Genomic DNA, 23,886 nt, shown 5'->3' with positions numbered 1-23,886 from the left:
AAAGACTAGCCCTAATGAACCCCATCAAATCTCTATTGATTGCATCACTGGGTAGCCTTGTGGATAGCACAATTAAGCCATCAAAGGAAGGTTTAGATGCATTTGAGCCAAAGTTGACATCTCCTCGCATAAAGAACAGATGAAGAAGAAAACAGAGTGAATTAGAAGACAAGATGGCGCCGCATATTGTTCTCGCCATATCTGGTCCTCGTCGAAACAAACTACAATTGTGCTTACTCGTTGATTTCCCTGTTGTGTACCCCCTATGACTTGGCTCCACAGTTGGACAACTTCGCCCCATTCAGGGCTGGCCCCTTCGGGCCTCCATCACCTTGACATACGAGAATGTCACAGTGATGGAAAGGGCTCCATTTCGCTTCTGTCCGAAGTGCCGCTCAAAATATCAGAGAGCAGACCTTCTCCAAATCTGTAACCTCTGTTTATCACCCAAAACTCCAGCAGGGCTCTTGTGCAGCGTGTCTTGCCTTTCGGAACAATACAGCAAGCCAAGCCTGTCGTTTTGCCTTAGCTTTAAAGGAGCACCGTCAACAGGGCAATACTCCCAAACTCTTCGGACACACTGTGTGTGGCCAACTGCGGGAGGCCTCCAGCGCCGAGATAGAGGAGCTGTTGTCTGCAGAGAGTTACGGCTCCAAAGTCGAGATGGAGGAGCCCTCGCCGACACAGCACCCACAATCTAAAATGGTCGCAGTGAGTACTAAACTCCACAGACCACTTCCCAAGACCACTCTCATTCCGTGGAAGCTAGAGCTTCAAGCTCGCAGGCCACTCATGAGGCCTTTGGTCCATCCCTGCCACAAGCCCATGGTCAGAACTGATTGGAGGAGTTTGACCACAATGCCCACCCAAATTTCAGCGCCCAAGTCCTCCTCGATTCCTTGACCAGTGCCTCTGCTCCGGTATCAAATATGTCCTTGAGAACTCCATTGGATTCGAAGAGCTCGGAACCAAAAACCAGCTCAGCGCCAGCAAGCCATTGAAAACCTTCACCTCTGAAAAGACCAGGGTCCAATGCTGCCTTCTCCGTGGCTTCAGACGATCTCGACTAGCGGGTGAGCCAGCGCCTTCTAGATGATTTCAACGCTAGGCAGCGGCGCATTCACATCCAGCTTTGCACCAGTTGGATCCTAGCCAAGCCTCCAGATAAACCTAAGGAGGCTGTGTTCCCCCTACAAGAGGAAATTGACCTTCGAATAGGCCTTAAATCCGCCATCGGAGCTGACACCCAAGAAGCATAGAGGCCATGACGAGCCCTCCTTCCTCCTCCTCCTTCCTCCTGCTCCCTCTTCCTCTTACTAATACTACTACCTTACTACTACTACTACTCTTACTCTTAATGCTACTACTCACTATTCTTACTACTACTACTACTACTCTTACTCTTACTACACTACTACTACTACCACTACTACTCTTGCGACTACCACTACTACTCTAGCCACTGGACTGCTACCTGTGGACCCTTTGCCACATTCACCTCCGGGTTCTATTTGATCAAGGGAGGAGGGTGTGGGGGGGATCCCTGGGATGCCTAGGTCATGGATACCCCCACCCCCAACCCCTGCCCCCGAGTCCCTTACTTCCATCGTTGGGGGTTCCCCTGCCTAGACCTATTTGCCATAGCCAGAAACACAAAATGCCTAAACTTTGCCTCCAGACTCCCACACCCACAATCCATGGTCAATGCCTTGTGGATGAACTGGTCCGGTATATGTGCCTATGCATTTCCGCTTCTGCCACTTCTTCCATTCTTGGTTTGTAAGCTTTGGCAAACATCACTCACTCTCCTCTTGGTAGCCTCAGCATGGGCCAGAACGCCCTGGTTCACAACCCTTCCAGACATTTCCCTAGTGCCTCACAAAAAGCTGCCCAACAAGCCGGATCTTCTCTCCCAAAACTAAGGCAAATTTATGCATCCTAATCCCAAACAGCTCAATCTTGCAATTTGGCTCCTCTAGTCCTAGAATTTGGGTATCTCGGTCTCCCTGCAGAATGCATGAACAGTCTTAAAGAATCACGCAGGCATACAACCAGGGCCAAGTCGAAACTGTTTGTACAGTACTGTCTTCCTACCCACATTGATCATCTCAAAGCAACAGTCCAGGACATTTTGTTACCTGCTTCATTTGCAGAAGTCAGGCCTTGTTTAGACTTCTATCAGAATTCACTTAACTGCTGTTGGTGCTTATCTCGAAAACAGAGAGAATACTTAGCTTTTAGGCTGCCTGCTATCAAAGCCTTTCTGGAAGAACTCAAAAAGGATTATTCTACCAAGGGTGTCACCCGCTTCTGTATGGAACCTCAACATTGTTCTCACTAGACTAATGGGCCCTCCTTTTGAACCTCCTCACTCTTGTCCCTACAGTTTCCTTCCTGGAAGGTGGCTTTCCTTGTAGCCATCCCTACTCTTAGGTGTGTTAGTGAGACACAGGCTCCCACCCTGGAAGAACCTTTTTTCCAAGTACACCAAAATAGTGTCATCAAGACCAACCCCAAATTCCTGCCTAAGGTGGTTTCTACCTTTCACCTCTAACAAACCATAAAACTCTGAATGTTTTTCTCATCTCCACAATCCGTGGCAGAACAAGTTCTTCACACATTGGGTGTCAAGAGTGCTTTATGTATTGCATTGACAGGACAAAGCCCTTCTGTAAGACACAACAACTTTTCGTCTATCTCCCAACCACAAAAATGGCGTGCTCTCTCTAAGGTAGGTATAGCATGCTGGACGGTCAAATGCATACCAACCTGTTATGCTAAAGCCAAAAGACATTTGCCTGTCCCACGCAGACCCCACTCAACTTGCAAAAAAGGAGCTTCTATGGCTTTCCTGGGTAATATCCTTATAGCTGACATCTGCAAGGCAGCTACATGGTTTACCCCCCAGACATTTACGAAACATTACTCTGTGGATGTTTTAGCTCGCCAGCAAGCGAACGTTGCTCAGGCTGTCTTTAGCATACTTTTCCAGTCTTCTACAACAGCCTCAGGCTAGCTACTGCTTCTGGAAGGACTGCTTTACAATCTATGCACAGCATGTGTATCTACGGCTACACAAGCCACAAACAGAAAACGTTACTTGCCGAATAAGCATCTGTTCATGGTATGAGTGCTGTAGATTCACATACCAGCAATAAGTGAAGTCACTGTACCTCGTGACTCAAAAAGACGTCTTCGAAGAAAAATAACTGGTACACGTCCAAGTCCAACACCATATGGCTGGAGTATGCACAGCATGTGAATCTACAGCACTACATGCCACAAACGGATTCTTACGGGATACCTAACATTTTCCTGTATTGTCCTGAAAAAAGGGGTCTAGTGAGATTTCTAGAGCAGGGCTTGCTGAGTGGTGCTCCTCCACTGAAAGACTGATTCAGGAGAAACATAGTTCTTCCCTCATCAGTGAAACGTAAATATTTTACCACAGAATATTTAGAAATATGTTTCACTGGAAGGGGGGCAAAATGGGGAAACTGCTGTTCTAGAACGTAGCTGCACATATGTCCTTCAGAAATATAGCAGGTACATAGCACACAAGCTGAAAGTAATTTACAAGAAATTTCTGAAGTATTCATAAAGCCTTATGAACGCAGCACAGCCATGTTATTAATGATGGCCTAGATACCCAAATATATTCTATAGTGTTGCCCTGACGATCAGCCAGGCAAAGGGATTCCTGGGAAATTGTGCTAATAGAGAAGAGCATGAAATTACCATACATGGAGTTCTACTACTGGGGCCGCGCAGTCACAGTTAATAGTGAAATGGTTGGATGGATGAGCAAAGCACATATATGGAATTGTTAATGGGAGTAGCACTAGAGGTTGACTAAACTTGACGCCTGTTTACCCCAGTACCAAAGGTAACTAAAACACCTATGAGTGTGGTCAAGATAGGTGAGCGTCTTTTAAAGCACATGATGAGACTACATTGTATTTGGGACCGTATGTCCCACATATTCCAGAACGGTGACTGCTTGACTTCAGGATGGAAAACGGATACAACACTTTTATAACCGGGCGGCTGCATGTATCCGTGACCTCATTTGTAACCTTTAGGGAAGACAAAATGATATTGAGCAAGGCCACTTTTACAAAACTGGAGACTCAAGGACGTAAAAGACGAGTGGCCCCCGTTTACGCAGCTTCGCTTACGTATTCTGACGCTGTGGCTACCCAGGAGCTGACATTGTACAGAGATTTTAAAAGTCACCTTTGTAAAAAGACACTGACCGTTAACTGGAAGTGGGAAACGAACTGAGGGTAAGTCATTTTTGCTAAGGAATCTGACTAGGGCACTGTTACTTATAATTAAGTCCCCGAATAATACCAGTGTCAACTGACGCAGTTCACACCACGACTCGTCTTTTGTGCATTTAAAATAACTTTCCTAAGAAAGCTAGATAGAGTCGATATACACACTTCCGGGCCCAATTGGCACCAAAGCCATGCTTTTAGGGAATTCAACTATTTAAGATTAGGAGCAGAATGTTTAAGGAGCCCACACAACTCAAGCTCTTATAAGCCAAAGAGGGAATAACAGGAAAAAGGCTATCAGGAGGCTTCAAGACTAGAAGATTGCACCAGGGATATTGGGAAAAGGGTAAGTGCTGAGAAAATGCATTATTTGTAATATGAGGTAATCTGGTTCATCAAACCTGTGGAGTACAAGGGGAAAAGGGCTACAACTTCTGAGGATGCCCTAGAGACCAATTGAGGTTCTGTAGCCTCAATCAGAATGGCTCGATAAGTCCTTTTCTTCACTGTTAATGCCACCCCTAAGCAGTTCAAATAAAGTGCTAATGGTGTTCATACCTAGTTTTGATTACATACATGGATTTCAGTGCCTTTTTCATAAGGGTAATGCACTGTTTTAGTGCTTTATCCTAAATAACTACAGTCCCCAGCAGTGTTAAGTGGGTGCACTGTGCACTTCTAATAAAAATTGTAAGGGGACTGTAAATTATGAAACATATGCACATAAACAATGGACCTGATTCACAAAGGTGAAGTTAGACGAAAGTCTAACTTTATGACTTTCGGTATTCACAAAGTGCATTTACGAGTAGCAAATGCCCTTTGTGAATACGGAAATTCGTAAAGTTAGACTTTCGTCTGACTTTATCTTTGTGAATTGGGCCCAATGTGTTTATAGCACGTGCTGCTTTAGATAAACATCCTCTGCATACTACTGCCATCTAGTGTTGGGCTCAGACGTTTGCAAGCTGTTTTTCTTCGTGGAAAGTCTTTTGAGTAAAAGATGCACTGTGACTCCTCCTTTAGTTGGCAATACGCATCAGCACCAACTCCATTTTAAATTGTTTTTTTTAGGTCAAGCCTGCTCTAAGGGCCTCTTGGAGCTGACCAGGACTTCGCGCACGAGAGAGCAAGCTCGTGCTCGAAGTCCTGACAGTCCATTGGCCTTTGCATGCGTCTTTGTAAAAAGACAGCACGCAATTGGCCAAAGGCGTCTTTTTGTCCCAATGTTGATACCCACGGCCTAATGCTTGCAGTTACCCACACGGGATGCATTTGTTTTGAATTATCGTGGCCAGACACAGGCGCGATAATTGAAAACAGGCGCCCGCACCCTCTTTTGTTTCCCTCCCGCGCGCGCACATCACTCGTGGGCTTGTTTTTTTTATTTGATAGCGGCCACAGAATGCAGCACTCCCTCCCCCTCCCTCCTCCCTGCTTTCAAAAAAACACTGGTGCCCGTTTAACAACACTGGCGCCGGTATAAACAACACGGGTGCCCGCTTTCATAAACAATACGAAGCGCAATAGTGCATTTTGTTTGCTGCCGGCGTGCAAGTTCCGCCTCATGTTTCCCCACTACTTGACCTATTTGGCGCTCACAGTCACAGAATCTCTGCTTCCATACTTCCCCGCTCTCCGCATGCCGCCATACCCCATGCACCCTTGGCAGGACGATGGTAAAACACCCATCATTTGTATGTGTGTCTCTATGCGGTGCCTGTTTGCAGTGTGTGTGCTGTGCCTATCTGCGGTGTCTGTGTATGCAGTGTGTGTATGCAGTGCCTGTCTGCGGTGTGTTTGTGTGTGCACGCGTGGTGTGTCTTCTGTGTGTGAACAGTCACAGGATCTCTGCTTCCATACTTCCCCACTCTCCGCATGCCGCCATACCCCAAGCGCCCTCGGCAGAACGACGGTAAAACACCCATCATTTGTATGTGTGTGTGTGGTGTCTGTCTGCGGTGTGTGTGTGTGTCTCTATGCGGTGCCTGTTTGCGGTGTGTGTGGGGTGCCTATCTGCGGTGTCAGTGTATGCAGTGTGTGTATGCAGTGCCTATCTGCGGTGTGTGTCTGTGTGCACTGGCTGTCTGTAGTGTGTTTGTGTGCACGCGTGGTGTGTCTTCTGTGTGTCAGCTGTGTGTGTGTATGTGTACATGCTAAAATTTGCACTGTCAAAGTACTTTAAGTAATGCCTTTTTTTTCTGCAACGAAACACACGCTCCCCACAAGCACCTGTGTAGGCTGGTGTTTGCACATTGGAAAATAAGGGTGCCATAATCCAGCATAGTACAGAGATAATGCGACTCAAGGTGCCCCGTGATTCATTGAGACGGCTCCAGCCCCAGTAGGTGCGTACTTCGCATAGTATTTTTTCAATGAACCCCATTTTTACTAAAATTGAACTCGGCGGTAGAGATGCACAACAACGGATACTGATTACAGTTCAGGCATTTGAGGGCTGAGCGTTGTGGTCGATGAGAGACACTACATTGTAGTAGGAGTCAAACTGACTAGTCTCTTAGTAATGTAAGCTTATTGTTTATAAAACTCTTAAGTCCACAATTTACACCGTGTCTCATCGCTGGAAAAACTGCCAACTTTAAGGTTACGTCATGATGTATCGACCCATGAAGGTTGAAGGCTTTGTAACTCTTCCAGAATTCAAACTGTAGACTATAAAAGTGGCTCATAAATATAATAATGTCAACAGTTTGCACAATACAGACTAGCATTTCATTAGACCACTGAGGTGCCTGTCCCGAGCCCTGACCCCAGTAAAGTTCCAACTGTTTCGCATGCAGACACATATTATTTTTATAGACTCGCCTCGTTCTTGGGCCCTTAGAGCCAAGCCAGAACCCTGGCTCGGATCGTCACGTGAATTCTTGGCCTCCCCACCTCTGTTAAATGCCCATTGTGGTTGGTGGCTGCAATGTCATGTCTTGGGCCAGAGGCGCAACTTGAGACAAATTTCGAGGGGGGGGGGCTAATTCTTTCAGCAATAGGCAGAGTGGAGATGCAGGGGCTCTAAGAAGGGGTAACAAGCATTGGCATAGCCAATAGGTCTCGCATTTGGGGCCAAGGATATTGTTCTGCATAACTAAATACTTTTAAGGTCCCAAAGGCGAGACCTATTGGCTATGCCAATGCTTGTTTTACATGCCATTGGGTTTAGACATTTACTCCCAGGGCCCTGAGTTGTGTTCAGTTCCTGACACTTCTGCTCAGGGCTACACAGTGCAATCTGAGCCTGTTCATCGGGAAACCTTAGTCAACCGCACTCAGCTCGACAACAACTTTTGGAGATTGACTCATCCATCAACTCCAAACCGCAGGGCTTCTGGCTCTGTACCGAGGCCTCATGCCCGAACTCCTCAGCGACTTCTCTTCTGAGAATGCACTTAGGCTGATGAAATGGATGCTGTTCCAAAACTGTCCACAGTGCCACGGAAAATATCCATGGTCCGATCATCACGAGGTGTGCAATCTCTGCCTCTCCTTCAACCACAACAACACCACGTGTCAGTCCTGCCTAATTTTGTGCTTGAAGGCAGACCTCCGGTAACCAAAAGAAGCTAGACCCACTACAAGATGCAGTGGCAGGTCTCCAATGACACCCCAACATGTTTGGTTAAGTAGCCCAGGTCGAAGAAGGTGAGGACCCTGGATATTTGAACTTTCCACCCCATCAGCTGTCACCCAGTCTGGAGATGGTGTTTTCCTCCAACTTGGATCAGTAGGGAGTAGACCTAGGATGTCTGTCCAGTACTAACAGCCTCTGGTTATCAAGCAAAGTCCTCTGCCAGGGTTGTGAGTATGCCCAGCACTGAAACACACACCAAGCCTCCAAGCTGGTCTCATACAGAGGCAGAGCATCACCCCCAAGGAGGTCAGGAATTGAGATCTTCTACTGCTACACAGCCTCTGGGGCTTCCACCACCTTTGGGCCCCAGATGACATCCAACAAAGGCTTTGGAGTCAACACCACTCTCTGCATTGACACATCTAGGCTGTCGAGCCACAAAAGCCTCCACAAGCCTTGAGGATCTTCGAAGCCAAAGACGCATTGGGTGCCTGCACTGAGTCCCAGGCCGCCATGGGATCCAAAACCACAATTGGCGTTGAAACCATCCTCGGCACCAAGAAGTTTTATCAATGGCAGGCTAAAACGAGCGGGCAATCTTCTAGAGACTCCAGAAGGAGCTGGATGCACTGCAAAAGCGACTGTTCATCCTCCAAGAAGATCTCAGCAAAGCTCCCTTCCGACAACACTCTCCTAGCTTTGCCTAGGAAGAGGAAGCAGACTTTTGAGGAGCAACTCTCTATGAAGCCCCGTGCGGCTCCTAAGCTCAAGCAAAACAAGGACAGGGTGTAGGAAAGTACACCTTTTTAACATGGTCACCCCCACTTTTCACCTGGTATCTGATGCAAGTTTGATAGAAGTGCACTGGGTTCCTGCTATCCAGGTTCCCAGTGCCAGATCTTTCTTTAAAACTGTACCTCCCTCCCCTCTCTCCCTTGGCAATACTTGTAGCACCCCCTGTAAGTCCCTAGTAAATGATACCCCTGGTACCTGGGGCAAGGATTCTGAAGAAGGTCCCTAAGGCCTGCAGCATGTATTGCGCAACCATAAGGGACCCCTCAGCACCATCATGCAAACTGCTATTTCGGGCCGTGTGCCATGGTGCAGAGAAAAGTGAAGACAAACATAGTACACGTCCTGTGCCATGCCTACAGACAGTGCATGCAGTATAGTTAAGTCACCCCTACAGCAGGCTTTACAGCCCTAAGACAAGGTGCACTATACTACATGTGAGGACATATCTACAGGAGCATAAAATGCCCCTGTAATGTCCAAGGCGATTCATAGATATTACAGGTAAACAGGGAAGCCATTTTGAGAACATGTGTTGGACACTGGTATTTACAAGTTCCCCAGCTACTTGATGGCTTCACTGAAGCTAGAGATGTTTGTTATCAACCATCTTGTATTTAAAAAAACGGACGGATTCCAGTGATGGATTTATTAATAGCTCCCAGAGAACACATTAGAGGTGCCCCCTCAAAACCTACCAACTACTAGTGTACTGGCTGACTGGTGTAGACCAGCCTGCCACCACAGACAGGTTTCCGACCCCTTACAGGTGATAGCCTGTGCTCTCAGAGGGTAGAAACAATGCCCCTCCGGCCGAAGGTGTTATCTCCTTCTCTAAGCAGGGTGGCTAAGTGATAAGCATATCAAGGCTTCAAAGGCCCCGGTCGCCTTTGATATGCGACCCAAAGCTTCCCCAGACAAGGGAAATGACACCCCCTGCCCTGGGCCCATTTGGCACCAGGACAGGTGGGAAAATTAGCTAGTCAGAAGGCGAGTTCCTGCATCAGGCTAGGTCCACCCCGAATGTGGACTACTTGATGAGAACACAAAGCTTAGAATTCCGCCATCTTGGTTTGGTCGAAATTAGGCTCACTGGGTCAGGGTTATGACCACTTCCCACAGGAAGTGGTTATATAGAGGGTGTAGTCACCCTAAAGGTAAGTAACCCATTGGCTACTACAGTCACTCCCCCTTAACACAACTAAATTGAGTATTTAGGAGGCACCCCTGATGCCTGGAACTCAGATTCGATGGATCCAGAAGAAGAGGACAAAGAAGAGCCACAAGATGATGAGAAATGAAGACTGTTGTGGACTTATGGCACGAAACCCTGCCTGCTTGCACCAGTCTCAAGAATCGTGACTGAGTGACACTTCCTTCACATGAGCAACTGTGAAGAACCCCGGGTAGTCTGCCAGACCTTCGCAAATTGGCAGCAATCTCACGTGGGGTAACGGAGCTACTGCCCTGCAGTCCGCAGGCACCGTAGAAGCTAAGTCTGGTTCACAGAGTTGCCGCTCTCTGGCCAGCCCTATGCTACAGCCCCCCAGGAAGAGATACCTGTGCTCCGGAAGGTGAGATCTGTCCCCACCGAGTGAGAGGACAACAGGACCAACCGGAGCTCCACAGGAGCAATACCTGGAGTACCAGACCTCTTGCTGCAACCAAGGCCTGTTTAAGTCCCTGCAGGACTCTAACCGCACCAAGACTGAGCATCCATCGAGTGACATCAGCACTGCAGTGATCCACTTACAGAGTGCACCAGCAGGCCTGATTTTTACTCCCTCAATCGGCGAGATTGACAACCGCGAGGCCCTAGGACTCACAGAGCCCTGTCAACTGTTCCACTCTACACCCAAGCGCCCCAGCCCTACTAATGAACTGGTTGTGCCCCCTTGATCCCAGGACCCTTGTGACTCGAGCCGCCAGTTGTGAGCTCCCAGACTTGTCCCCAAGTCCCCCTCTGCAGCCTGTTTCTAGGTGTTTCCACCTGCGTAGTGCGCAAAGTTACAAACCGGAGCAGCATTTTTCATTTGTACGCCCCAGGGCAGGTAATGAGTAACTGCTTGTGGTACTTTGGACCTTAGCCCCCTACAACCTAGGAGACCCTCAGAAACTGACCATAAATATCTGTATGCAACATATGCTTTTTCTTTCACAGCGAAGTATTGCTGCGTAAAGACTCATTTAAGTGAACCTATTACTTATCTGTAAAAATCAAGATTTTTTTTTTTTAAGTACTTTTTTTGATAACAAAGTTTATGGTATCAAAATTTACAATAAATATGATTTATTTTTCTAAATTGGTCTTAGATTTATTCTTGAGTCTGTGTCTCATTTATTTCCATTTGTGAGTACAGCAAATGCTTAGCACTACCCTCTGAGAAGCCTAAACTGCTTGTCCACACTACCACAAAAGAAAGCATTTAGTGTTATCATTTTCGTCTCTATAAACCAGTAAAGGTTGCCTGGACTCTTTACACAGTGTACCTCGTTTTGGTCCACTATACAAAGAGCTAGCTTTTTACACAGGTGCAACCGCTCTCCTCGCCATTTTCCTCCTCCACCAACACCACCTCCCAGGTTGCCACCCCATTGTTTCTATACTCATCAGGGAGTTCCCCTGTAGATTCGCATGCGCCCACCCTCCTCCCGAAAGCGTACAGCTCTGATTTCAGATTTCGTTTTACTTGTTCTTACCTTCTAGATTTATTTGCCAATGCACGTTTCACCATCAATCAATCAATCGATCAGTCATTTGTAAAGCGCACTACATACCCGGGAGGGTCTCAAGGCGCTGGGGGGAGGGGTGGGGGGGGGCTCTACTGATCGAACAGCCAGGTCTTGAGCATCCTCCTGAAGGTCAGCAGGTCTTGGGTCTGTCGTAGGCTCAGTGGGAGGGTGTTCCATGTCTTGGCGGCGAGGTGGGAGAAGGCTCTCCCGCCGGTGGTTGTTCTTCGGGTGTGCGGGACGGTGGCTAGTGAGAAGTCGGCGGAGCATAGCTGGCGGTTGGGGATGTAGAAGGAGAGCCGTCTGTTGAGGTAGGCTGGGCCGGTCTTATGGAGTGCCTTGTGTGCGTGGATGAGGAGCTTGAAGGATATCCTCTTGCTGACGGGGAGCCAGGTGCAGGTCCCTCAGGTGGGGGGTGATGTGGCCGTGGCGTGGTACGTCGAGGATCAGTCGTGCCGAGGTGTTTTGGATGCGTTGTAGTCGTTTGATGAGCTTGGTCGGGGCTCCCGCGTAGAGAGCGTTTCCGTAGTCGAGTCTGCTGCTGACGAGGGCCTGGGTGACTGTCTTTCTTGTGTCTTTCGGGATCCATCTGTAGATCTTGCGGAGCATGCAGAGGGTGTTGAAGCAGGAGGAGGAGACGGCGTTGACCTGCTTGGTCATTGAGAACGTTGAGTCGAGGATGATTCCCAGGTTGCGTGCGTGGACGGTGGGTGTCGGGGCTGCTCCCAGTGCCGTTGGCCACCAGGAGTCGTCCCAGGCTGAAGGGTTGGTGCCGATGATGAGGACCTCCGTCTTGTCAGAGTTCAGCTTCAGACGACTGGTCTTCATCAAGTCAACGATGGCCTTCATTCCTTCGTGGAGGTTGGCTTTGGCGGTGATGGGGTCCTTGGTGAGGAAGAGGATCAGTTGAGTGTCGTCGGCATAGGAGATTATGTTGAGGTCGTGCTGTCGGGCGACGTGTGCTAGCGGGGCCATGTAAATGTTGAACAGTGTCGGGCTAAGGGAGGATCCTTGGGGTACGCCGCAGATGATTTTGGAGGCTTTGGACCGGAATGGGGGAGGCGGACGCTCTGGGTTCTGCCGGAGAGGAAGGAGGTGGTCCATTCCAGAGCCTTGTCTCGGATCCCTGGTGCGTGGAAGCGTGCGCGTAGTGTGCGGTGGCAGACGGTGTCGAAAGCGGCAGAGAGGTCTAGGAGGATTAGTGCTGCAATCTCGCCGTTGTCAAGCAGGGTCCTGATGTCGTCGGTGGCGGCGATGAGGGCAGTCTCGGTGCTGTGGTTGCTGCGGAACCCTGACTGGGAAGGGTCCAGGATTCTGTTTTCTTCGAGGTATCGGGTTAGCTGTCTGTTGACTATTTTCTCGATGACCTTGGCCGCGAAGGGGAGCAGAGAGATGGGCCGGCAGTTCTTGAGGTCTCTTGGGTCTGCCTTGGGTTTTTTCAGTAGGGCGTTGATCTCGGCTTGTTTCCAGCTCTCTGGGAAGGTTGCGTTCTCGTTTGAGAGATTGATGACGTTGCGCAGGTGGGGTGCGATGGAGCTGCTTGCTTTGTTGAAGACGTGGTGCGGAAAGGGATCTGACGGGGAGCCGGAGTGGATTGTGCTCATGGTCTTGATGGTGTCATCGATGCTCACGCTGGCCCAGGCTAGCAGGGGGTTGTGGTCGATGGTGTGCGGAGGGTCTGTTGTGTTGCTGTCTGTTGGGGCTGTCTGGGTTTGTTACTTTGTTACCACTCAATACTACTGACACCCGCTGTGCAACAATCTAACATGGAGTCGGTGCCCATGCGCTTTGCCAACTAAGGATTCACAGGGCACCTCGCGGCTCAAAAGACTATCTTTGAAGAAAACCAACTTGCAAACTTCTGAGCCCACACTAGATGGCAGGAGTATGCAGAGCATGTAAATCTACAGCTCTGCACACTACCAACACATACTTACAGAATAATAAATGTTTTCCTTATTTATTCCCTAATTTGTCATAATAAGTGTGTTAGCGTAAGTTTGAGCATTACTTTATTTGTAGCTGTTTGGTATTGTCTCCTTGCTCTGCAGTTTGACAGGTACATTATAATTAAAAAAAATAAAATTAGCCAATCCTTAAATGGATTGAACCTTCAGTGACCTTGTTCTGCACTGATGCACATTCAGCCATCTACTGTGCCTAGGGTGAGAAAACTAACCAGATGCCACAGTGATTTGTAGAAGCGATTATTCTAAGAATCCTGGGGAATTGCATCGGTTTTTCTGAAGGAAATGCAGTAGTTCTTTCAGAACGTTGTGGCATTTTGTGTGATGTTGTTGCCTCATGTTGCCATCTTTTGGCTGCCGTTGTTGTTTTGTAGGTAATTACCTTATTCTCAATATCCAATTCTTTTTCCATTTAGTGATACTGCCTCATATAGGAAGTGCCACGTATGCCACGCGAAACAAGATGGCGGTGCTGGCGGCAAACAACCTATTGGCCGGTCTGACAGGGGCGGAGATGCCGAGTGAGCTCAAGCTGTGATCCGAAGCCAAGACTAGATTTGGCTGCGCCTTGTTAACGTCAACCAAACCTTCTCCAGCTTACCTACTAATGTTCACATGTGGATAGATGGATTTACTGAAACCCTGCACTGGAACACCCCAGCTCACCAGACAGTATGGGCACGTTGTACATTCAAGCGTGTAACATCTGAAGCAAATGTAGATTGCGTCCTTTAATGGAGAGGGATTGGGGGCCTTATTGTTGATAATGTTCTGCTAGACTACCAACGAACGATGTTGTGTGCTTTTCAAAACTAATGGGATGGGAAAATAATTGAAGGCTGTCTGAAAATGAAGATCTGCGGGTGTGTACGCAGTGTGCCCTACAGGAGAGTTCATCCTTCACCTACGGTATTTCTTATCACGCTGGTATAGACCGGGCACAGAATATTCCAACATATATTTCCATGTTTTTGAATCCGAGCCGTGTGTGTGTGTGTGATGGGGGGGGGGGGGGTGGGGGGTCATCACTCTGTCATCTTTCCCTGGCCCGTCCTGACTGATGGCTATAGTATGCATCCCGCCAAGCAAGAGAGTCCGTGCGCACACAGAAAAAAAAAACATCATTACCACTGCCCTTGTTTCCTCTTAGAGGCCATTATGCCACTGCCTCACTTTTCAAAAGTTTCCTTTGGAGCTGTCATTTTATTTACCTTTGTCCAAGAGTATTATCCCCCACCCACCCAAAAAAAACAATTGTACTCTTTTCATTGTTTGAAACAAAGCTATTTCTCGCGTTAATGATGGTGTTGCATCGCAGCCATGAAATGCAGTTCCTCCCAGAGCATAGAAATTCCACTGAGAACTCTTCAGGAAAGTGGGTTTAAGGTGAAATACCCAATAAAAAGCGGAACAGTAAAATGTCACATGTCCCTGTCTGCCTAAGCCTGACTGCCGGCTCCTTACTTCCACTCCTACAGAATCCTTTCAATACAATTACACCAGCATAGTTAATGGAGGTGAAGGAAGCATTTGTGTCTGATAAACATATCTGGTGGTTTTGAGTGCTTCCTTGGGTTAAAAAAACGCTAAAAATAAACTGTACATAGAAGTCCTGCCTCATGAATGCAGCTGTGCTCTCTCGATTAGTTTTGGGAGGGAGGGGTGGGGGGGGGGAGCAGGCCACTGACAAAGACTTTGTGTGAAAAAGGCCACTTTATTGGAACAGGTGCACATTATAACTTTAAAACCTTGGCAAAAAGCCTTCCAAAACTAAACCTCACTAAATAAAACATATACCTAACCCCACACCCCGCCCCCTCCCCTAATTTCTTCGAACCTGCCCCCGCATGTACATTACAACAATATCAAACATTACATTCCTGTATAACCACATAAAAAATCTCTAAATACAAGCTTTCCGTTAACCAAACTCCCCTGCCTGCCCCTTTACAGCTATCGATCACCCAAACTGTGGAACCGAACTAAACTTAACCAACCTATCCTTTCCCTGTCGATAACCCAACTCAACAAATAAATCAACCAACCTCCGGCAAAACTGTCAAAATTCACATAACCCCCGCACTGCACCTGCTCCAAGCGACAAATACATAGTAAAAACCCCTGCACACCTGTCCCAGAAAAACCACCCGAAAAATTCCGAAAGATGGGAAAGCAAAAACGAAAAAATGGAAAAAAAAACCAACAAAAAAAAGGGGGGGAACCAAATGGAAAAAAGTGTTTTTTGTGGGTGGGAAAAGGGGGGGGGGGGGACAAAAAACACCAATAGCCAGGCTCCCAGCTACCAGGTCACCAAACCTAAAATGGTGGCTGGGAGCAGGCGCCCAAGACCTTTATAATTGGGCTACTTTTGGGCTATAAAAAATGTAGCCCAAGTTCAAAATGGGCGGCGCAAGGCCAGCCACGCCCCCCCCACACCCCCTCCCAAACTGCCCGGGGGGGGACCTCCCTGTGGTCGTCTGCCCCACCCCCCCAGCCCCCCTTGGGAGGGAGGGGTTGGGGGGGGAAGCAGGCCACTGACAAAGACTTTGTGTGAAAAAGGCCGCTTTATTGGAACAGGTGCACATTACAATTTTAAAACCTTGGCAAACAGCCTTCCAAAACTAAACCTCACTAAATAAAACATGAACCTAACCCCACACCCCGCCCCCTCCCCTAAATTTCTTCGAACCCGCCCCCGCCCGTACATTACAACATTACAACAATATCAAACTTTACATTCCTGTATAACCCCATCAAAGATCTCTAAATACCAACCTTCCGTTAGCCAAACTCCCCTGCCTGCCCCTTTACAGCTATCGATCACCCAAACTGTGGAACCGAACTAAACTTAACCAACCTATCTTTTCCCTGTCGATAACCCAATCCAACAAATAAATCCACCAACCTCCGGCAAAACTGTCAAAGTTCACATAACCCTCGCCACCCAGAAAGAAAGGGGTGGTGTAACCACTAACCACCCCTCTTTCTGCCCCCCAACAGAGAAAAACCTTTAGACCCCTTGATCATGATTCTGCACGTTCACACATCGGGACAGAACTTCACTAATTTCGAGCAAATATAGATCCATGCCCATCCTTGACAAATGCACACCATCACCCCGAAAAAACTCCACCGCCTCAAAGCAGATTTCTTTGTGCGTTACTCTCCCAAAACCCAAACTGCGGCAAAATCTAGAAATCTCCGCATTCACCTTCTTCCGTGCCCTGTCAATAGCTCTGGGGTTCAAAGCCCCTCTCCACACCCTCCGCGGGACCAATTCCGTCCAAAGCACATGGCCACCCGACCAACGCTCCTTCAACAAGGCCAAATCCCTCTTCATTGCCCGCAATAAGACCACCCCTTTGACGCCACAAAGATCATTCTCGCCCAAATGTATCAACAGAATATCAGGGCATTGGCCCCTCGCCATGGCATTATTCAAACACGGAATAAGCACCCTCCAAAGCATTCCCCTTTATCCTTTCCAGATAATCCGAAAAAGACGTTCATTGAACCCCAACATTCCCCCGAAATAACTTTTGCACGCTTGTACATGTGCCCACTTGATGAATGAATGCCCTACAATCCACACCGTCGATCCCTTCGCGTGGGGCCCAGGCCACAGAACCTGAAAAGAGAAAAAAGAATGAGACTTACAAACAGGGGGTTGACGCATGCGCCTCCACTGCATTACCTTTCACATATTTATTGAAAACAGTCCGATGACCAGCGCCCTAGCCGCATGATGTCACCCTGAGACCAACCCCGGTTATGCGCTTCAGTTGCCGCCCCGATCCTAAAAGAATGAGTCCCAAACTGAGCCCCGTCCAAACCAATCTGCTGCAACCCTTTGTGCAAAACCATACGCAGCTGATAATCTGTGACACGGGAGCCATTCATATGTTTAAAAACCAAATCGCTCCCATCTCCCCCGATAGGATTTTCCATTGCTTTGCCAAACGCAGCGGACAAGTACAACTGGGGGTTCCTGCCTCTAACCACACCCCCTTACCAACACCCCTCTGATCCGTTTTTGAACTGGACAGCCAAATGTTCACACCTGTGTCCGTAAAGAACACCTCCTGCCAGCAAATGCTCCGCTTTACTTTGGTTCCAAGGAGCTCAGAAACCCGAAAAGCCCCAAAAAACATGAACACCATAAGGGTAGCAAACAACGATGCCTCAAAATCGTCCCTGCAAACTACAGGCAAAACTTCCAACAAACGTGCCAACGTCTGCCAAGAAATAGGTGAGCGAGACATAAGAGCCCCTCCCCGCTCCCTAGCCCAGCCCTCAAGCATCCTCCTTCCTATTTCCCCAGCAGAAGGGGAGTAACCCCAAAAAAGCTTACCCATGAAGGAAAAACCCGCCAACTTCCCAGCAATAGTAACTCTAGACAAACCTTTCTCAATGAGGTCCAAGATAAACTGCACAACATCCTCTGAACTGCGCCAAGACTCCTCCCTCCTACAAGCTCCCGATGCCAAAAACTCCCTCCACGCCAAAGCATAAGCTGCACGCGTGGAAACGGACAGAGAACCTACCACCAGTTGAAATACCCTACGTTGCCGACATACCAGAGGTGCTCCGGCATCGGGGTCGGTGTCTTGTCCGCCTCCTTGGCCAGCCCATGGAATCTCCCCCACTGTGAACGAGACAAAGCATCCGCAATGTCATTGTCCACACCCGGAACGTGCAAAGCCCTGAATGAAATGTCGTAGCGCAAACAGCCCAGCACAAACACTCAACAATTTCAAAATCTGCTCATCCCTTGCTGACTGCCTGTTGACTATTTGCACCACTGCCATATTGTCTACACGGAAAAGCACCTTCTTATGCTCCAGCTCCTTGCCCCAAATGGTCAAAGCCACCAGGAGCGGGAAAAGCTCCAAAAAAGTAATGCTCTGCCCTCCATTCTTCCAACTCTGCGGCCACTTCTCTGCACACCACCGTCCTTGCCAGTAAAAACCAAAACCATCACTGCCTGCCGCATCCGAAAACATTTGCACATCCCACTGTAAGTCCTCGTCCCTAACCAGTGGTACTCCATTAAAGGAGTGCTAGAAAAAAGACCACATACGCAGACCTTCCTTCACCCCTGCTGACAAGCGCACGTGATGGTGAGGTAAATGCTGACCCGCCAAAGCCCGGCCCAGAAGCCTGCAGAAAGTCCTACCTGCCCTGACGACCCTGCAGGCAAAATTCAGATGACCTAACACTTGAATGTCTTTAACTGTCCCTTTCCGTTTAGACAATATCCTGTCTAACAAAGCCAACATTTTGAATTTTTTATCGTCAGGCAGACGGGCCTGCATTGCCACTGAATCAAGCTCAATACCCAAAAAGGATAGAACAGTATCAGGCCCCATTGTCTTTTCCGGTGCTAGCGGCACCCCCAGCTCCTCCATAAGCTCGTGGAAAGTGTCCAGAGCACGCTGGCACTCCGTGGAGCCCGGGGAACCCACAAAAAAGAAATCATCCAAGTAGTGTGTGACCAAATTGTGACCTGTGCGTTGCGTGAAATACCACTGGAGGAAAGTGCTGAAAAGTTCGAACAGAGCACATGACACAGAGCAGCCCATTGGTAAAGCCTTGTCCACATACCATTTGCCTTCAAAATGTATCCCCAGCAGAGGCCAATCATCCGGATGAACCGGGAGCAGCCTAAAAGCTGACTTGATATCACACTTTGCCATGTCTGCAGTTGCGCCCGCGGTCACTACAAGTGACATGGCTACGTCAACTGAGGAATATGACACCGATGCAGCGTCTTCATCAATAAAGTCATTGACTGATGACCCCTCTGGCCATGACAAATGTTGAATCAGCCGAAACTGCCATTTCTCTTTCTTAGGCACCACCCCAATAGGGGAAATGATCAAATTGTGAACTGGCCACTCATCAAAAGGGCCTGCCATCCTCCCCTCACGCACTTCCTTGCTCAATTTTTCGCGCACCACCAATTTATGCTTTGATGCGGATTTCAAATTATCCGCCCACCTCCTGAGCCGAGGCCCGTGGTACCCCAAATGAAAACCCCACCGAAAACCATCCAAAAGTGTCTGTCTTGCCTCCACCTTCTCATAACCCCTCAATGCGTTCTCAAGCTGCGCCAATTTAATTGGCGTAGGAGCCCTTTGGCCCAGAACCCTGTGCTCCCCTTCCCCCCCGTCCACCCTGAGGTTGCTGCGCATTGCCAGACATCCCAGCGCCTGCATGCTGCCCTTGCTGTCCGCCTGACTGTCTGATGCCCCAACAGTTAACGAGAGGATGTCTTTTCCCACACTCATGTCGGTATTTGCAAAATTCCTGTGTGCATAAACCCTTGTTGAAATCCCAACATGCCCCAAATCCAGTTTGTGTCACGGCTGAGCCTCCCACCCCACCCCGGGTGGGCTTTCCCTGAAAGGGCCGATAAACTAGAGGCAAACCACTAGCTGTGAAGATGGTCTTACCCCCTGGCGCCGCCCCCATTGTATGTTGCCACAAATCATTATCCAACTCTCCCCATTTTGCCTCCGAGTCCCAAGCCATTCGAGCCCTGAACTCTTCGTCATACTGTGCCCATGCGAAACCACTACCTGTAATTTGTGCCTTCCGAATGACATCCATATACTTAAAAATAGCCACGCAGCGCTCAGGAAACTTCTCGCAGTAAACCATGGCGTAAATTAAAAATGCCGCAGTCCAATTCTCAATTGTCAACGGCACCTTAGGGCGCTTGGCTAACTCATACTCTTCCTCCTTAGAACCCTCCTTGGACCTCACTTCTCTATGAAGAAGTTTCAAAATCTCCACATATTCCCCTTTCCATATGCGCTCCTTAGTTGCCAGCATCAAATGCGCACCTAGCGGCTTCGTCACACCCATGTAAGGGAGTTTCTTAATTTTTAATTCCTTACTTACCAAGGGCTCCTTACTACCCCCTACGTCAGTGTTGGTCCCACTCCCCTGTGCCCACTCCTGTATCTTTCACGGACTTTCCTTTGAACAATCTCCCATCCGACACCTCCCCACTCTCCCCCCCCCTCCCATCCCCACAGACACCATTTTAGGTTTGGCCTGTGTTGTCACGCTCTCACCTGGCTCTAAAGAGGGTGCTCGGACGGACTCCGACCGCCACGCCGACCTCTCATGAGAAACCCTTGTAGGAAGCGCCCTCACCGATGGGCCGCACTCTCCTTTTGCTCGTACCGTCACTGACTGCTTACGTGGGACCGCACTTGGGATCTGCAAAAGACTACGAGACACATGAGAAGACCCCCCCCCCCCATAATCCAACAATTCCCCTTCCTCAGGACTATCCTCCTCATAGTCCAGCAGAATTGGCTCCTCAGCCTGTACCATCTCTTTGGCAAATTCCACCACACGGGCCTTACCGGACCCTGCCTTTTTTAGACTCACACTGGCCCCTGTGGCCCCTGAATATCTACTCTGCGGGGGAGCCGACTGTACTCGCCGGTCCTCCCCCAACCGTTGACTGGTCTGACCATCCAATTCCTGCGTAAATGCTGACCACCGTGACCTGCCGAACGTTGGGGCCAGTGAAGTCGCGCCGGACTTTCGTGTGCTGGCCGCGACGGGATCCCTCGATGGTACAGAATGTGCTGCGCCAGGCCTCACCCTCCCTTTTCCTCGGTGTAACTGGGCCGCACCTTGCCTTACCGAGTCCGCTGCACTGCTAGACCTCCTAACCTGTGAAGAAAAAGTTTGGACTGGTGTGCTGGGTCCCTGAAAACTACCTACCCCACCTGGCCCTACACCGCTCTGAAACATCTCCCTCTGCCCACTACTACTAGCAAAACCGGAAAAGCCCGTACCGCCCGGAAAAGGAGACACTACCTCTTCCTCATCCCCACTCCACTCTAACATCGCCTGAACCACCGCAGAAGCAGGACCAACTCCCTTAACTACCTCGCGACCCCGCGAACCAACCGACCCTGCCCACTCCCTTCCACGATAACCAAACTTGGCCCCCAACTCAATACCCGTGCCCCGTACAAACCCCTTCACCCGTGACCCCCCCCAAAGAATCCCCTTCGCCAAGGCCCCGAACCCCTTCAGCCCAAGAAGGAAAAATGTCCAGCCCCACCCACTCCCGACCCCCCCCGCCAGCTCCATACCCTCAAATGCCAAACTTTCATCACCTGCATCCACCCCCCCCCCCCCCCCCCCGTCCCTGGCAAACCCTGACGTTCCCTCCCTATGACCGAGGGCAGCAGACCCATCCTAGGCAGAGAAACTGACACCCTCACATTTCTACGATCTCCCATTAAAACAAAATCCTGATGGGAATGCCAGCCCCCTACCTGAGCCCATTCACCCTCCCCGCACGAACTCCCCCCAACAGACCCTCTCTCTCCCTTACATGATGAAGGGGAGGAAAACAGTAACAGGCTACCGGACCCACCCTCCACAGTTCCCCTTGCCAGCTCCAAACCAAATTCACCACCAAATGCCAGCCTTGCACCTCCCATGTCTACAGATGAAGCATCCTTGGAAACCCTCACCAAACCACATAAGCCTCCTACACTCTCCTCGCTAGCTCCGCCCACCCAGACATCGCGCTCCACATTCACAACGGCCTCCACACCCTCTTGTAACCGGCCCCCGGCCCCCTCAGAATCAATACCCCGCCTTCCCTCGCTTCGGGAAATACCTGACGAAAACCGCGGCGCTCCAGGCAATGAAGCCGAGAGCTGCTTGACTCCCCGGCCCCCCCCCTCGCTTCACACACGCAGCGGGGGAGGAAGAAGAGCGCTCCACGCTAACCGCCGCACCCCCCACCTTCTTTGCAGCGCACAAAATTTCCGTGTCCGCCTCAAGCGCGACACCCGCCTCCCCCGACACCACTAACGGAAAATGCGCTATTTGAGCGGGGGCCGCCTTTTTAAAACGCAGGCGGCCCCGCTCACTCACCGATGCCATCCTCAGTTTCTTCGGCGATGTACATGCGGCAACTGCCCCCGCCACACCAGCTGAGGCCTGCCGCGCAGGCCGCGACGGCCCCGCGACCTCACTGACGACATGTTCCAACCTGCCTGCCTCCCTTAAAAGCCGGAGGGCCTCCATGACACGGAAGTCTTGCGACGCCGTACCGCAAACTCTTCAATGAAAAACGTGCCAAACTTCGCAGGACAAAAAACACCAATAGCCAGGCTACCAGCCACCTGGTCACCAAACCTAAAATGGTGGCTGGAGCAGGCGCCCAAGACCTTTATAATTGGGCTACTTTTGGGCTACAAAAAATGTAGCCCAAGTTCAAAATGGCCGGCGCAAGGCCAGCCACGCCCCTCCCCCCTCCCAAACTGCCCGGGGGGCGGGACCTCCCTGTGGTCGTCTGCCCCCCGCAAGCCCCCCTTACGTCAGTCACCAAGGTAGAGAGAATTCTTGCTGTTAGGATGTTTGACTGACGCACAGTCAATATTTTGTTGCGGACACCAACAAACTGGGAACACTGGCAGTGCCTTTTGTCACAATCAAAAAGGCTGGAAAGTGAAAGCTATTTTTATGAATGAAAGACTGCAGCCAGAAAATGGAGTTGCATACAGGTTAAAACAATACTGTCCCTAAGCAAACTGAATGAACCCCCATCATCATTCACATTTTGGCAGGTCCTTTTTTTTTTTTTTAGATCCTTGACGATAAATTTGTAGCACTGCGAACGTGCCAATTTTTTCCCCTAGTGTGTGCATACAAAAAGGCCACAAACTATAACATAATGTGATGAGTGTTAGTTATATTTTGTACTTGTTGGGCATTTGTTTGGGTGTATTGATACTGAGAAGAGGAGATACTAGCAAGAAGCAGTATTAACGGTTGATTGATGGCAGCAACCGATGGTGCGTAATAAAGATGAAAGTATTAACTACTATTGACGAATAATTGAACTTGGTACTGTCCCTATACAGTTTTAGCAATAACATTATTTGTTACTAGTTCAAAAGTTATATAAATAAAGTTGACAACATATTTTTTTCTCCTTTTCGGTTTAACAAATCCAGACAGTTTTTTTGAAGCAGTGTAATGCAGAGGGCATTGAGGGCGCTGTTCATTGGTTGCAGGCCTGACATGAGGTTTTGGCACCGGAATGCACAAACAAGTGTCCAATTTTCTGAAAACCACACTCTTTCAAAGCTTAATGTCATTTTTTTAGAGCTTGCCTCTTGATTAGCTTGATAGTTGGGGGTGGGGGGGGGGGGTAGCAGTTGTGAGACCAGCAATTAGCTGAAGTTGTTGGCATCTCACTAGTTGCGTAAAAGGACATGTCTCACCAAGTAACACAAGATCACCCTGACATGCAGAAGAAGCATATATGTCCACATTCATATTAATTGAACCCTGCTGCATTGCCTCTAGACTTGGAAACAACCTTTACTCTGCTTATTACATTTTCCATGCATTTTTTACATCGTAAAGTCTATTGGCACACACGTCTTTGCAATGCAAGACAAAACCACAAATTAGAGGGTAATTAAAAATTGGGGCTTGGGGCACCCCCCCCCCCCTCCCAAAAAATTATGAAATGTTCAAA

General features: G+C 49.1%; 1 protein-coding gene across 1 annotated transcript in view; it reads left to right on the top strand.

Moving 5' to 3' along the window:
* The window catches only part of LOC146861928 (glyoxylate reductase/hydroxypyruvate reductase-like), a 92,406-nt gene extending 76,816 nt beyond the window's left edge, over window positions 1-15,590 (top strand). The window contains exon 9 of the mRNA XM_085641096.1: window positions 13,769-15,590. Coding sequence (XP_085497222.1) covers window positions 13,769-13,890 — 122 coding nt within the window. The 3' untranslated portion in view covers window positions 13,891-15,590. The remainder of the gene's footprint in view (window positions 1-13,768) is intronic.
* The last annotated feature ends 8,296 nt before the right edge of the window (window positions 15,591-23,886 follow it).

This window comes from Triturus cristatus, chromosome 2_2 (genome assembly GCF_964204655.1).
Source record: "Triturus cristatus chromosome 2_2, aTriCri1.1, whole genome shotgun sequence".
In the NCBI taxonomy this organism is placed as follows: Eukaryota; Metazoa; Chordata; class Amphibia; order Caudata; family Salamandridae; genus Triturus; species Triturus cristatus.
This window is presented reverse-complemented; position numbering and strand designations above follow the sequence as displayed.